This window comes from Fusarium poae, chromosome 1, assembly GCF_019609905.1.
Source record: "Fusarium poae strain DAOMC 252244 chromosome 1, whole genome shotgun sequence".
NCBI classification, from domain to species: Eukaryota; Fungi; Ascomycota; class Sordariomycetes; order Hypocreales; family Nectriaceae; genus Fusarium; species Fusarium poae.
The window spans coordinates 1146242-1159443 of NC_058399.1; the positions used below are offsets into that span (position 1 = coordinate 1146242).

General features: G+C 48.4%; 4 protein-coding genes across 4 annotated transcripts; 3 read left to right on the forward strand and 1 right to left on the reverse strand.

Moving 5' to 3' along the window:
• Positions 1 to 209: 209 nt before the first annotated feature.
• Positions 210 to 1061, forward strand: FPOAC1_000401 (uncharacterized protein; the record flags this gene model as incomplete). Its single annotated transcript, XM_044845016.1, has 1 exon — positions 210 to 1061. One exon carries the CDS (start codon positions 210 to 212, stop codon positions 1059 to 1061), a length of 852 nt encoding a protein of 283 aa, XP_044710932.1.
• A 424-nt stretch (positions 1062 to 1485) lies between these two features.
• ATG11 (oligomeric, coiled-coil, peripheral membrane protein) lies at positions 1486 to 5925 on the reverse strand (the record flags this gene model as incomplete). The annotated part of the gene is made up of 4 exons (XM_044845017.1): positions 1486 to 1614; positions 1673 to 5644; positions 5691 to 5802; positions 5858 to 5925. The coding sequence occupies 4 exons, from the start codon at positions 5923 to 5925 to the stop codon at positions 1486 to 1488; spliced, it is 4281 nt and encodes a 1426-aa protein (XP_044710933.1).
• A 376-nt stretch (positions 5926 to 6301) lies between these two features.
• On the forward strand, positions 6302 to 7099 carry FPOAC1_000403 (uncharacterized protein; the record flags this gene model as incomplete). The annotated part of the gene is made up of 3 exons (XM_044845018.1): positions 6302 to 6461; positions 6511 to 6676; positions 6724 to 7099. The coding sequence occupies 3 exons, from the start codon at positions 6302 to 6304 to the stop codon at positions 7097 to 7099; spliced, it is 702 nt and encodes a 233-aa protein (XP_044710934.1).
• A 3287-nt stretch (positions 7100 to 10386) lies between these two features.
• Positions 10387 to 12254, forward strand: NHP6 (Non-histone chromosomal protein 6; the record flags this gene model as incomplete). The annotated part of the gene is made up of 5 exons (XM_044845019.1): positions 10387 to 10451; positions 11519 to 11564; positions 11768 to 11840; positions 11955 to 12172; positions 12225 to 12254. The coding sequence occupies 5 exons, from the start codon at positions 10387 to 10389 to the stop codon at positions 12252 to 12254; spliced, it is 432 nt and encodes a 143-aa protein (XP_044710935.1).
• Between the last annotated feature and the right edge of the window lie 948 nt (positions 12255 to 13202).

Below are 13202 nucleotides of genomic sequence, written 5' to 3' on the forward strand. Positions count from 1 at the left end.
TTACAATAACCAACCATCTTTCTAGAAAATTCACAAACATCGTCACCATGAGTTCTTCAGCAACTATCCCAGAGCCTAATCGGCTGTTTGCTCTCGCACCTGAGATTCTTTTCAAAATCTTGAAAGAGACTACCCAGAAGGAACAATGCTGGGTATACATTCTCACCAAAGGTAGGTCTCTCTGCGGGAGAAAGGGCGACTACGATACAATGGTCTACACACAAGGCGCGGGTGCTCAAGGTCCCAGGAGCTACCCCTTCCATCACGAGTGTATATTCAATCGCCCTGTCGCCGATGGTGAGATTGATATCAAGGACACCTTCGACAAGACCTGGGAGCAGGATCTCCAAGCAAATCGCCTCAGGAATCAGCTCAATGTCTATGAGCGTTCTCTCGATCCCCATCTCAGGAACAGCGTGAAATCCCTCTGTTTTCGTATCGCTAACGAGGATATGCCGTTTGACGAGTTCAAATTCTTGTGCCAACATATCCCCGTACTTGACAAGAACCTTATGCCAATGCTTTCAATCCCCGATGCGATCTATAGCGGTCTAGACAAAAACCCGAATTCTGGTGCTTGTGAGAAGCGACCGTTTCCGACCGACGTGCTCGAGTGTCAGCGTCTCAAACATGTCATGATTTGTTCTTCCTCATGGGAATCACGTTTTGACAATTTGGTCCCGCTGGTTTTTGAGGACACGAATAATTCTTTCACACGGTGGACACCCGGTAGAGGTAGGCAACAGTACTCCCGCATCGTTCTAGAAGAGCGAAAGAAGGACGACGATATTGCTCTCCTCAATCAGGACTGGTCCCTTTTCAGTGGACTCGAGAGCCTCTGTTTTGACTTCAACACAAGAAGCTGGCACCACAAACAGCTCGAGAAATTCAGGTGTCTGCTTGCCAACATGGGCAAGTCCCTGAAGCTCAAGACACTCGTTGTTTCCGATTTTTGCAAAGGAACCTTCGAGCAACCCGACATGGTCGCTTTGCTAATGACTTGTCTACAGCCAGGCGGTAAGCTTCATCTCATCGGTGGGATCCCCTTGGCTGATCTCTGAAGCTTCATCTATGATAAGCCGAATGATGGTCTTTGCCAACCAAGACATTTCAACCACCAGAGTGGCAAACGAATTGTCATGGACGACATGTAAGATTTCGGTTTTTTTCCTCTTTCTAGCTGAATATACGAAGTACCAAAAGCATCAAGTCCCCTAACATGTTATTGACGTGACTCTAAAAATGTAAATTGAAGTTTGTCTCGTTAACCGAAATCTTAACCCAACGCTACTCCCCCTTGATTTATAATCCCTCAATCTCCCGTTTCCTAACCGCTGTTAAACAACCAGAACACTCCTCCAATCTATCGCCCAGTCTTGTAGACACCGCCGATGCGCCAAACATAAGAAAGCCCATCGTTTCCCCAAGGGAAGCTGATTACTGGGCAGAGACAAATAAATCTATCAGAATAGTAGACGCACAAAGTTAACCACCCAACCACCTTCTGCTTCCGCTCTCATAATTGTAGTCAACACTCCACAAAGAATCCCATATAACCGATCTTTTTGTCGGGCTCTCGACTGAATCTTCTCTTGGTACGTTGCTTTGGGGCTGCTAATATACCATCAGCAACCCGTAATCAGGGTCCAAAAAGGGCGTCGACGTTTCGTACCTCGTCCGCTTTGGCACCGCCGCCTTGGGTCGATGACTCGTCCGAAGGCTGTCTGATAGGGCCCTCCACTCGCTGGTTCTTCTGTCCCAGGCTGGCGATGGTAGACGTGAGATGCCCTCCCTGCGTTGGACTTGTGCCGGAGGGCGTGTCGGCGTTATGCGCTCGGAGTGAATTCGTTTCGCTGGCCAAAGCACTATTCTTCAATAGAGTCGTGCCACCGAGTTGGAACGGCAGGGCTTTCTTGGAGTTGGTACTGCTGCGCCTACTCTCAAGACTCTTGGACAGTGTCTTGTTAATACCTTCAATACTTGTAACGCTTTCCCGGCTCTTACCCTTTCCACCCGCAGTGTGAGTGTGAATGTTGGCTGTTGCCTCCACGGTATTAGCCGCGACAGTTGACTTGCCCATTCCAGGGGTCGAGGGCGCGCCAGGCTTGTCCTCCAAAGCATCGATCAAATACCAACGTAAACCATCCGACAGCTGGAATGGATTGTCGTTCTCCTCATCATTGATTGATTCCGTCTCACTGCTCGGTTGAAGGCTCTTAGAAAGGTCGACAACTCGTTCTTGAATTCGCGAAATACGTGCAACAAGCCATTCGCGATGCCGTAAACGATGGGCATCTTGCTCGCGGAGGAAATAATGCGGGAAACCAACGTTGAAAGCAGCCCATGCACCGGCTTGCTGGTTACGAGTCGGAAGAAACAAGGCCAAATCTCCCTCCCTGAAGTGCCTGAAGGCAATCTTCTCGTGCGAGTCTTTCTGCAGGATATGTGCTCTCTCCCTATAAGAGCGGGCTTCCTTCTGCCATTTGCGAGCCATGTGTTCCACTTCCTTAATTCTGCGGTAAACAGTTTCGGAAAAGAGCTCCATGTCGAATTTGCCTAGGTTGTTCATGAAAGCTTCGTATTTCTCATCTTCGACCTGCATGTCGGAGTTGTTAAGCCAATAGAGTAGTTCCAAGTCGGCACTGTCACCCAAAACACGGCTAAGGGTTCCGGATTTGCGAATAGATGCGCTGGGGTCGGTAGAATCAGTGAGGTTCTGGGCATTTCTCTCGGCGCGTGGTATTTTGGTGACAGTCATCTCTCCATCTTTCCTGGCAACAGCGTATCCCACACGTTCTAGTAATCGGCACATGCGATCGTTCTGAGAGTAGAGGCGTTGTGTTAGATCCTTTGTCTTCTCGTCCCGGTGTTCGTAGTGGCTGCTCATGTGCGATAATTTGCCCTGGAGAGATTCGACCTTCTCCTGGAACATCCGAAGCTCTTCTTCTAGGCTGCCAACGTGAGATTGCTTGGAGGCCACCTCTTCAGTCAAAGTCATGACCTTCTTCTCCTCATCCTCTAGTCTTGTCTGCAAAGCTTCAGGGCCGGTTTCGCCATCGCTGAGCTTAGCACGCAACTCTGTGAGTTGCTCCCTACCATCAGCAAGTTCTTGTTCAAGAGCTGACACCTTTGCTTGTTCCTCAGCAAGATTTTCGCGAAGATGGATTGTGGCCATCTCATCCTCGGAAAGCTTGGTATCTTTCTCGGAGATCTGCTCTCTAAGTTCTGAGATGGTTGAAGAGAAGTGCTCAACCTGGGTCTTCAGCAACTCAATATCTGCTTCCGAGTTTCGAGACTTCTCGACCAGGGTTCCAGCTTGCGTGAGCAGTAGATCAGAAAGGTCTACAAAGTTGTCTGGGATAGTAGTGCCGGGCGAAAGCTCAGTGAAAAGTCTTGTCAAAGCTTGCCAGTGATCATCTAAAGCCTCCTCGGCAACACTTAGCTTTCTCGAGACGTTCTGGGCCTCTTCTTGTGCGGACTGCATTTGCTGCTCGAGGGCCTCTTGCTGCTCTCTTTGAATTCTGGTTTCCTTACGGAGAAAGTCGACCTGCCCTTGCGCTTTGAGTGCATCGTCTTGCCGCTGTTTGTTGACTTGTTCCAGCTCGGTCTCCAATTCTTCCACTCGTACAACCAAGCCGGCTTTCTCGTGCTGCCTTGATTGATCGAATTGGTCGATTTCGTCTTCGGTATCCTCCAAGCGAGCCTTGAGCGTCTTGATTTCGATCTCCAGATTCTTACGCTCTTCGACGAATTCGCGCTCGAGGGCCTCCATGTTCTCGAGAAGATCTTGTTTGGTAGTGTTAATTTCTGCCATCTGACCTTTCAAATCTTCATGCTGGGCCTTCAAGTCTTCGTGCTGACCTTTGACGTTTTCGTGGTTACTTGTTTGCGTCGTTAGCTCCAGTTGTAGATTGGCTGATCGTTGTTTCTCTTCTCGCAATTCGTTTTCGAGTTGAGTGATACGTCGCATCAAAGGATCGATGCCTTCGGAAGATCGTCTGCGGTCGTCAAAGCGGCTCGATCTGACAGAGGACCCAGAGTTTACTCTCTCGCGTCCTTGTGGTTGGAAAAGGCTTCCAGGGCGACTGGCTTGGCTCTGTCGATGAAGTAAGTCTTCTAAACGACGGACTCGACTTTCGGCTGTCTTGAGCTTATTCTCCAATTTCCCCTTGTCTTCCTGTAGCGATTGTAGTAGATCATCATCCCCCCGGATCATCAGTCCACTCCTGCCGAGTGCAGCCTCATGTATGCTCCCATTCTTGAACGCCTTGAGTCGTTTGGACTGCTGCTTTGTTGGGTTATCAAGCTCTTGTACAATCTTTACTATGTCGTCCAAAACGTTCTGATCAACAGGCTGCTCTTGCAGTATCTGGATAAAATCCGTCAGGTCCTCTTTAGTCAGGGCCGGCCAAGGTGTGTCTTCTCCGAGCAAGTTGACCTCGAGACCCATGACATTCGTGTCCAAATCTGGACCGTACATGCTACCAATCATTTTCTGCCATTTGCGCCGCCTTTTGGCTTCTTCATCCTGAAACAAGGCCATTTCATTTGCCAACGTAGAAGAGTCCGTCTTGACTTTATCAACCCACTCGCGGCGTCGGACTGCTTCTGCGACAAAAGCTGCATACATGTAAGGAAGTTGGTGGATAAGGCGAAGGTAATCGAATGTCGTCATATCGTCCTCGGACTGGTTCAGCACGTTGATCTGACTTTTGACGTTGCTGTGCAGGGACGTGATCTCGGTGACATGGCGCATGAATTTTGCCGACTCCGAGGCGATGGAGTTGCGCGCGTTGATTCCATAATGGAGTAGCTCTTCCATCTCTTCCACTCGCTTCTTTAATGTTGGCACCAGATGCTCGGTATGCACCGAAGCCGTCTTGGAAGCTTGCGCCACATCTCGTTGTGTATTGCCATACCCTAGTGCTGCTCGATAATCGGAATCCATCTGCTTCACCACCGCCTCGATATCCTCAAGAAGCTGTGCCGTATCTGTACTATGGCTGAGAGCAGAGCGGCTCATCAGATTCTCGAAATTAGTGATCAGCGACTCCAAGCTCTCATACATCTGAGATGCTGTATTGCCGAGCTGGTTTGCCTTATCGCTGAACCTTCGGTGAGCGGTCGGTGCCAGCTTCCCTGCCTTCTTCGCTGTGTCCAATTCGATGAGATCCTCCAGGGTCGGTTTGGCCTTGTTGATTTCCCGTCGAGTCATAAATTTGACCATGGAGGGTGAAACTGGTGTGCTCTTGGCGAGATCTAAATACTGCTCCCATCTCTCAACAAGGTTGGCATGCTCTTCCAGTGCGGGTGCTACCCATTTCTTGAGGTCGTTATACTTGGGCTCGATTTGTTTGATGCTAATTTCAAGGTTCGCAACAGCAGCGTCCAGACACTTGATAATAACATCTATTTCACTGTATCGTGCCAGGGTAGTCGAGTTCATTTGTCCGCAATCTTCCACAAGATGCATCGCCCAGTTCCGGCGGTCCTTGTATAGTTCTTGCCATGATGTTATTGACTGGACATCATCGATAGTGTTCGGCGCATTCGGAACGGTGTAGCGTTTCGGCGATGGTATTGGGATGATGAGGTTCGCATTACCCGGAGAGCTTATTCGGATATCGTAAACAAAGATCTCTTTCTGGGATACCGTTAGCGACGTTGCGTACCCTGGTTGGGTATCAAACCTCTGTATGTAAGTTTGCAATCTTGACCGTTCGTCCATGAGGATTCAAGGCGACAATATGCTGTGGAGGGATTGAGGTTTTCTTGGAAACCCATGTTTTGAGATCATCGAGGCTGGATTCAAGTTAGCCATCTATCATGGTATCGGAACGGTACCGATAAGGCTTACATGGAGAACTGTGCGGTATCGACTTCCAGCCGCAGGCCCGTATGGGCTATCAAAACCTGGAGAGCCATCCGTAGACATCTCCTGTTGGAAACAATGCCGCAGTTTGCGACCTACAAGAGAGAAGGGATGACTTCAGTAGATGTATGGTTGAGTCTACCAAAACTAAAATGTCGGAATGATGTTGAATGACCGGGTTTATAGGTATCTTCGCGTGACGAAGGATCCACAGAATACTATCTGGGCATGATGAGAGCCTGGTGTTAGCGTGACCGGTGCCTTGTGACGGCCACTTTTTCATTCGTGGGGCGCCACACGTTGACCGCCACACATCACAGCCACAAACAACGACCACCAGGAAGTGCAACGCGTTTGTAGTAGGCCAGGGCATTTATATCAAAGAAGTCACCAGAGTAGAGAATTACCGACATTGGAATCAGAATCACAATGGAGGACGGAGGTGATACTCCCATGTTGGATGGTCACATAGAATCGTCTCATTTGCCTCTCTCAGAAGATGAAGAGAAGATTCTCGCACTCTACGATCGAATACAAGAACTCCGACTGGAAATTGCTATCATAAATGCCCAACAATCGCACCAGTCAGGTTTGTTTTCATTCATAGCAATCCTACCACACCTTCTTACTGTTCTCAGATGATACTGCAACATTCACCGACGAAGAAACACAAAAAGCACAATCAGAACTTCTAGAGACCAGGGCACAATATGTTCTCAGAAACGATGTGACGGAAGCCGTTATGACAGCCAATCCTATACTCAAAGCCGTTCACAGCAATACAGAAACAGCACCCATCGAGCGGTATGTTCTTTGTCGTGGCAGACTGGTCATTTACTAACATTTATCAGTGAACTTCTGCCATACATTGAGCGCAGAGATGAAGTATCAGTCTTAGTCGCAACGCAGGCCTCTCAGACGAACGAGGTATGGAAGGCGTTGACAAAGGTGCAAGGCGATACACTGCAGAAATCTCGACAAAATGTCACACTGGCAGCTGAGCTATTTGAGTTGGCGGATCAAGCAAAACTCAAGAAGAGAGTCTCACCCAATAATTCGAAGATGATGAAAGAACAAGAGAGGCTCGAAGCCGAGGTCAAGGCCAGCAAGCAGAAATGGCGGGTCATGAAAGGTGTGGCCGGAGGTATAATAGTCGGCAGCGGCGTTGACTGGGTCCAAGACGATGAACTGCGAGATGTTGTACTCGATCCTGAGACTGATGAATGATTGCACACACCGTTTTCGATGTACCGGAACAACCAACTACCAGTTGTCTACCTACGCTTCACTATGAGATTATCATCTCCTTGTCGATGATCCTACCACACGGCACGAAACTCAACACCCGTCCCGTCCCGTCGGGAAGGATACGTACCGTCTTGACCAGGACGGGCTTGCAAGATCTCCCGACGTGGAGACGATGGGTGTCTTTGAGAGAAAGCAAGCAAGACTCCCTACACTCACGAGCTAGGTTTTGCAACTAACCATGCACCTTTGCGGCTGTCCCTGGGAGAGCATGCATGCAGGTGCCAGGTCTCGAGCCTCTCTAGCCTTCATCCTCGTCTCAAGCTCCAACAATTCACGAACAACCGAATCATGATTGCAATCACCAGAGCATCCCGATAGGGTTTAGTAAAATAAGGAGCTATGACCATCATTCTGTCGGGATATACACGTGATATCTCTTGGCAATTTCGAGATGGAAAACCAGAGATAACAGGATAGAGCATAATAATAGTGCTTTAAAAATTTTGCGGCTATTTTTCGATTTTCTTTTTGAATTTGCCTTGTTCTGGTCCAGATCGGCACTTGAAAAAGGGGCGCGTTTATTGACTACCTACTGTTGTGTAGAAGACTCGTATTGGGCAGCTATTCAAAATACAAACCTTGCCCTGGACAATTTTCGCCTGAGGAAAAAGGAAGAAAAAGGATAAAGTAACATCATAAGTTTTACATGATAAAAAGGAAATTGACCATATTTTTAAAGAAACAATTATATCAAGGCAAAAAATAAAAACAAATAAATTTGTTAGTCGCGTATGCTCAGAAGTACTTAGGTACCTTTGGAGCGAATATCGCAATGCGTAATGATTTTGTGTTAGAAAAAGCAGAGAGAGGCCTAGATAAGATTACTAAGTCAAAAGCATAAATAACGTGAAAACCAGGTGGCAGGAAGAAGAGCGAGTGGAGGGGAACAGAGAGAATTGGCTTGGGCGGGGGACCGCTCAGCTCCCTGTTCTGAGCTCTGGCGTGAGCCCAGAGTCGGCTCGGCGTCGAGGTACAGCACAGTATCAGGTGCCAGGAGGACTACATGACCACCTAAAGACAGGTGTGTCGCGTACCCGCTGCAAGTCTCTACTGGTACCTTTCTCGAGGGCCACTTACGGCGTGTCTTTGCACATTGTTTTGGTCCGGCGCGACCAGACATGCTCGGCAAAGCCGCCATCACCGGGCGCTTTTGCTTGCCTGCCCTGTCTGGTCTCTCTGCCTGCGACTAGGCGCTGTCGACCGTCTCCATTTACACCAACAGGGCTTCTCGCGCGACTCGTGGTACCCGCCATGTCCGCAAATGGAGTATGCGTCACCATGTACCTTTTGCCCCCATCATTGTGACTTTCACTTGCTTTGACCTGTCTTTTCCTGCTTGGTATGGGCTTACCAGAGGTATCCATGACCTGGATGTATGGTATCAGCACTGATCGCTGCTCAATGATGCGCTTATGAACAATGCTAGTACAAATTTTTACTCATCTGCAAGACAGTTGAGAAAGCATCGCGGTGATACACGGGTGCACAGCACCAGTCTTGCTTGCCTCTGCCAAAGCTAGGACCCCATTGTGCCTTTGCACTCGAGTGAGTAGCATGATGGAAGGCGGCGGTAACTTTGCCCGGGCCTAGACTCAAACAACCAACTAAGGTGTACCTTGTAGTCAGATCTTAACTGGTGCATACCAAGCATCTATGCTAGTAGAGGACTGTGAAGGTGAGATGCGGGATAGGAAGGAGGGCATCGGAATATTGACTCCTTACGTTCGGTCGAGGTAGAAGAGTAGCAAACAGAAGCACAAAGGGATGAATGAATGCGAGGGGTTAAACAGTTGGTCTTGCGAGGATACGCATAAGCAGGTACCTGTACGTACGATTTTCGTATGACGGTACTTGATGATCACGCACGGCTAAAGTACTGCACTCCGCCGCATATCATTGCACCCGTCAATACCTAGTGAAAAGTGGTCTAGAACTGATGATAGGCCTGGCGTTGGTTAAGAAACGCCTGGTGACTGAATATGAGAAATGAACAAACCAAGAAGCTATTGAGAATAGTCAGAGCAGGTCGCCTGGCAACCATGGTGAACGAGTTAGTTTCCAGCTATATCAATGTCATTCTTGACAATCAGAGTTGCGCAAGTGATACCATTGTCTCAAGGTAACAAATTAGTGCCGAATTGAGCGTGATGCACGCTTGAATGGTGCATCAGTCGGAGTTTGTATGGCAGGGGTGAGGGATAGTGAAGTAAAACACAGCCCGAGATTGTCTTAGGCACAGGTAGGATAGTTAGCGCTGGGGTTTTGGAGGACAATCCCTCCCAAGCCCGGATAGCGAACGAGTTGTGAATTAATAGAGACGAACCCGGAAACGGGACATTGCATTCGGTTGCCTGGTCGTTGGTGTTCTCAGTCGATGCTCGTGGATCGATAATTGGACCCTTTTCCGACCACAAGTTGTGCTCGCTGTTGAAACGTGTGATGCTAGATGCGCCAGAACAAGCAAATTCTAGTTTAGTTGTACTTTTTTTCAAGACAAGTAGCCAATTGAGATCTGACTGAGAGACCGTATTTTAATAGCGATCCGAAAGGTCCGATCATTGTAGCAGCTGCTCTTCAGTATAGTACCTAGTCTTTGATCTGGCCGTGGCAAGTTTGCGTGCGTTGCGGAAGTGCTAGTTGCCTTTTCAGCGAATCATCTCTCACGAAAGCTCGACATTACATCAATAGAATCCAACGCCCTTCAACAGCCCGCCATAATAGGCGAAAGAAGAAATGAATAGAGAAAACGATTGCAGTGTACTACACATCGTATTAGTTGGAAAGTCTTTATGCATTGATAATAATAATAATTACGTGGACAGTTTCTGATGCTCTGGTAAACTGGGTTTGAGGGATCGATATCCGTATTGAGTAGGAAGCGTTGGTGTTGTACGCGGTTGGCATCAAATTGGTGTGGCACAAGTAACAAACCTAGGAAAGAGACGGGGCAGGGAGGAGGGTGTCAGTAGCGGAGCGTAATGGTAATGGTGAAGTGAGGTGAGCGCGACTACAAGTCCGAGATTGATTGATGAAGCATAGCGGCCTCAGAGGTGGAGGTGGAGAGGTGGATGGGCATGGACATGGACAGGAGGGGACTAGGTACGGTAGCAGAGTAGGAAGAAAGAGGAGACGATGTGAAGCCAAAAAAGAAACATCTAGTCAAGCTCGACAAGAGATAATCAGAGACATGAACAAGCAGGGGAATAATGACCAAGGGCAAAAAAGTCACTGTTTCACACAGTAAATCCGCTGGATTGAGCCCGTTGACTGGGTAAGAGGAACGGATAACGGATATGACAGTATAATACGGCATAGAGAGTGCTCGTCAAGTCAGTACATACAGAGAGGCTGGTTGGATGGGTGTGATTTAATTAGGAGTGATTAGAGTAAGAGAGGTACCATAATCAAAGGCAGAGGGGCTTGCGACTGCCTCCTAGAGCGTAAGTATACTGTGCGAATAACGGCGTCTGTGTTGCGGTACAAAACCTTTGTACTGTACCTCGGCGCGGCGGGCTGCGTGCGGCTTGTACCCGTACAGTACCATACAACAATAGAAACAGAACCACCCGCTTACACGCTGGTGAGTGGTCAGAGACAGGTGCTCCTGAGGAGCTTGGATGACGGGGCTTGGACGGAGTCCTGGTCGTTTCCCCTAGTAGCAGGCCCAAAGGTAGAAATTGGCCCCAGGCAGGTGCGGTACAGGTACGGGTTACGGATACATCTTTCAAACCCAAGACTGCTGCGACAGTACTAGTGCAAGTGCAGCTCCAAGCACACGCACCGCAGAGCAATACGCACCGCACCGCACCCGCACCCAATTTTCTTAGGAAGGGTAAGGAGAAGGAGAGAGAAAAAAAAGGGAAGGGGGGCACCAAGAAGGCAAGTTCACCCAAGTCCCAAGTCCAGCCTACCAGCCCAGCCCAGCCCATTGCATAACAGTCCAAGTCTGGTAGCTGGGCAGGCCGCGTTCCCTCCCCACGCACAATCACTCCCCCATAGTAAAAAGGCTGCCTTGGCCCTCCCCATACATTCCCTTTCACTCTCTTTTCTCCCATACAATTCTCCCACCCAAATTCGTCTCTCTATACTCAACACGCCTCGATAATTCTTTGTGGTGAGTAACATCTCATCTTATACTTCAAGAACCACAACTTTTTTTCTTGCATTCAAACTTTGCGCCCGTTCACGCCTTGAGCTTTTTAACTGTTTTCATTTATTGATCACCGTGAAAACGCCCATCGCAAGTTCAAGCTGCATCGTCCTGTTTATCGCATCATCACCCATATATCACTGGTCACGCAATAGCTTAACACTTTGGCTAACAGAATCGCATTACAGACTACATCAACACCACCAACCTCTTTTCTTCAAATCCATCCCTCAGGTATGCGCAAGACCTCCATACACCTTTTTTCTATCAATTTACGCGTATTTTCACGCGTTGGAAAGCGCAATCGCTTTTGCGCCACGCCACTTTGCCCTCTTTCATATCGCTCCCAGCTCAGCTTCAAGCTAGCTTGAGCTACCCCTCCATCGTTGCTGGCACCGCATTTCGCATTTCGACCTCTTACTCACAATTATTCGCAGAACACATTCAAAATGCCTAAGGCTGCTGCCTCCGGAAAGCGTGGTGCTAGAACCACCAAGCGTGCCAAGAAGGGTAAGTCAAATCATTTTCCATGCGATTATGTCTGCAATCACCCTCTGTATTGTGTCTTTGCATCGCACACGTCGCGATCTTCTCAGAAGTAACGAACATGGCTAACTGTAATAGACCCCAACGCCCCCAAGCGTGGTCTCTCCGCCTACATGTTCTTCGCCAACGAGCAGCGTGAGAACGTCCGTGAGGAGAACCCTGGTATCTCTTTCGGTCAGGTCGGCAAGCTCCTCGGTGAGCGATGGAAGGCTCTCAACGAGAAGCAGCGTGCTCCTTACGAGGCCAAGGCCGCTGCCGACAAGAAGCGATACGAGGATGAGAAGCAGGCTTACAACGTAAGTTGACATGGTGAAACATTCAAGCAGAGGTATACTAACAACATATAAGGCCGACCAGGAGGAGGAAGAGTCTTCCTAGAAAGAAGTCTCCGAAGTCAAACCCAAGCGTCGCTCGCAGAAGGTGAAATCTGATTCGGATTAGTCCCAACACCAGTGCCGTGTTGCAGATTCTGGCCAGGAAGTCCATCTTCTTTGTATTTCGGTCTGGGCGGTGTTGTATGATGGCACAGGAAGAGTGCCTTGTTTTTTATCAGGAATTTTCACGGGTTAAGGCCGTCCAGATGTTTATAATCTAGAGGACGGTCGATTCAGCATGGCTTCTATTTCGAGTGTCCTTGGCCATGAGAACCAGATCTCGGACTCGAGGATCTTGGGACGAGGAAACGCAATGTGTACAATTAGGGAACTCGGACCCAAATAATCAAAACTGCAAAAACATAAACGTTATCTACCACATTTAACCCATAAGACTTAACAGCTCTCTAATCACCAGCAGGAAGCTTACACTTGAAATGACGAGGAGGCTTGAAACTGCTTGAGGCGCGAGCTCTCCCTGTTTGATCAAAGTGGCTGATGGTGGCTAGTAAAGAAGCAGAGTATATATGAAGAACTTTTCCATATTTGATTTATGTATACCTACCTAATAAAAAGACGTTTTAATTACTAATGCATGTACTTAGCAGCTTGATCAAAATCGAATCAATCAATCAATCAATCCATTAACGAAGGCAAGATGGTATCTCCCCAGTCATTCTTGCCTGATAAGTAACTATTGTCAAGGATGGAAGGCGAGGGGAAAGGCCGATCCAACCAAGCTGAAAGCCTCACCCATAATTCTCTTATCACCCAACTCTTACGGTACTTGTCCGTTGTCAGTCAAATACACCAAAGCCATTGTTACTGCCACCCACAGTGTGCGGATCAGCAAGGCAAGTTGCGATGCTTGCCCCAACAGGAAGACGATGGGACAATATATACATCTACGCATGTACGAAATGTTTGCAAATAAGAGAACGTACAACATGGT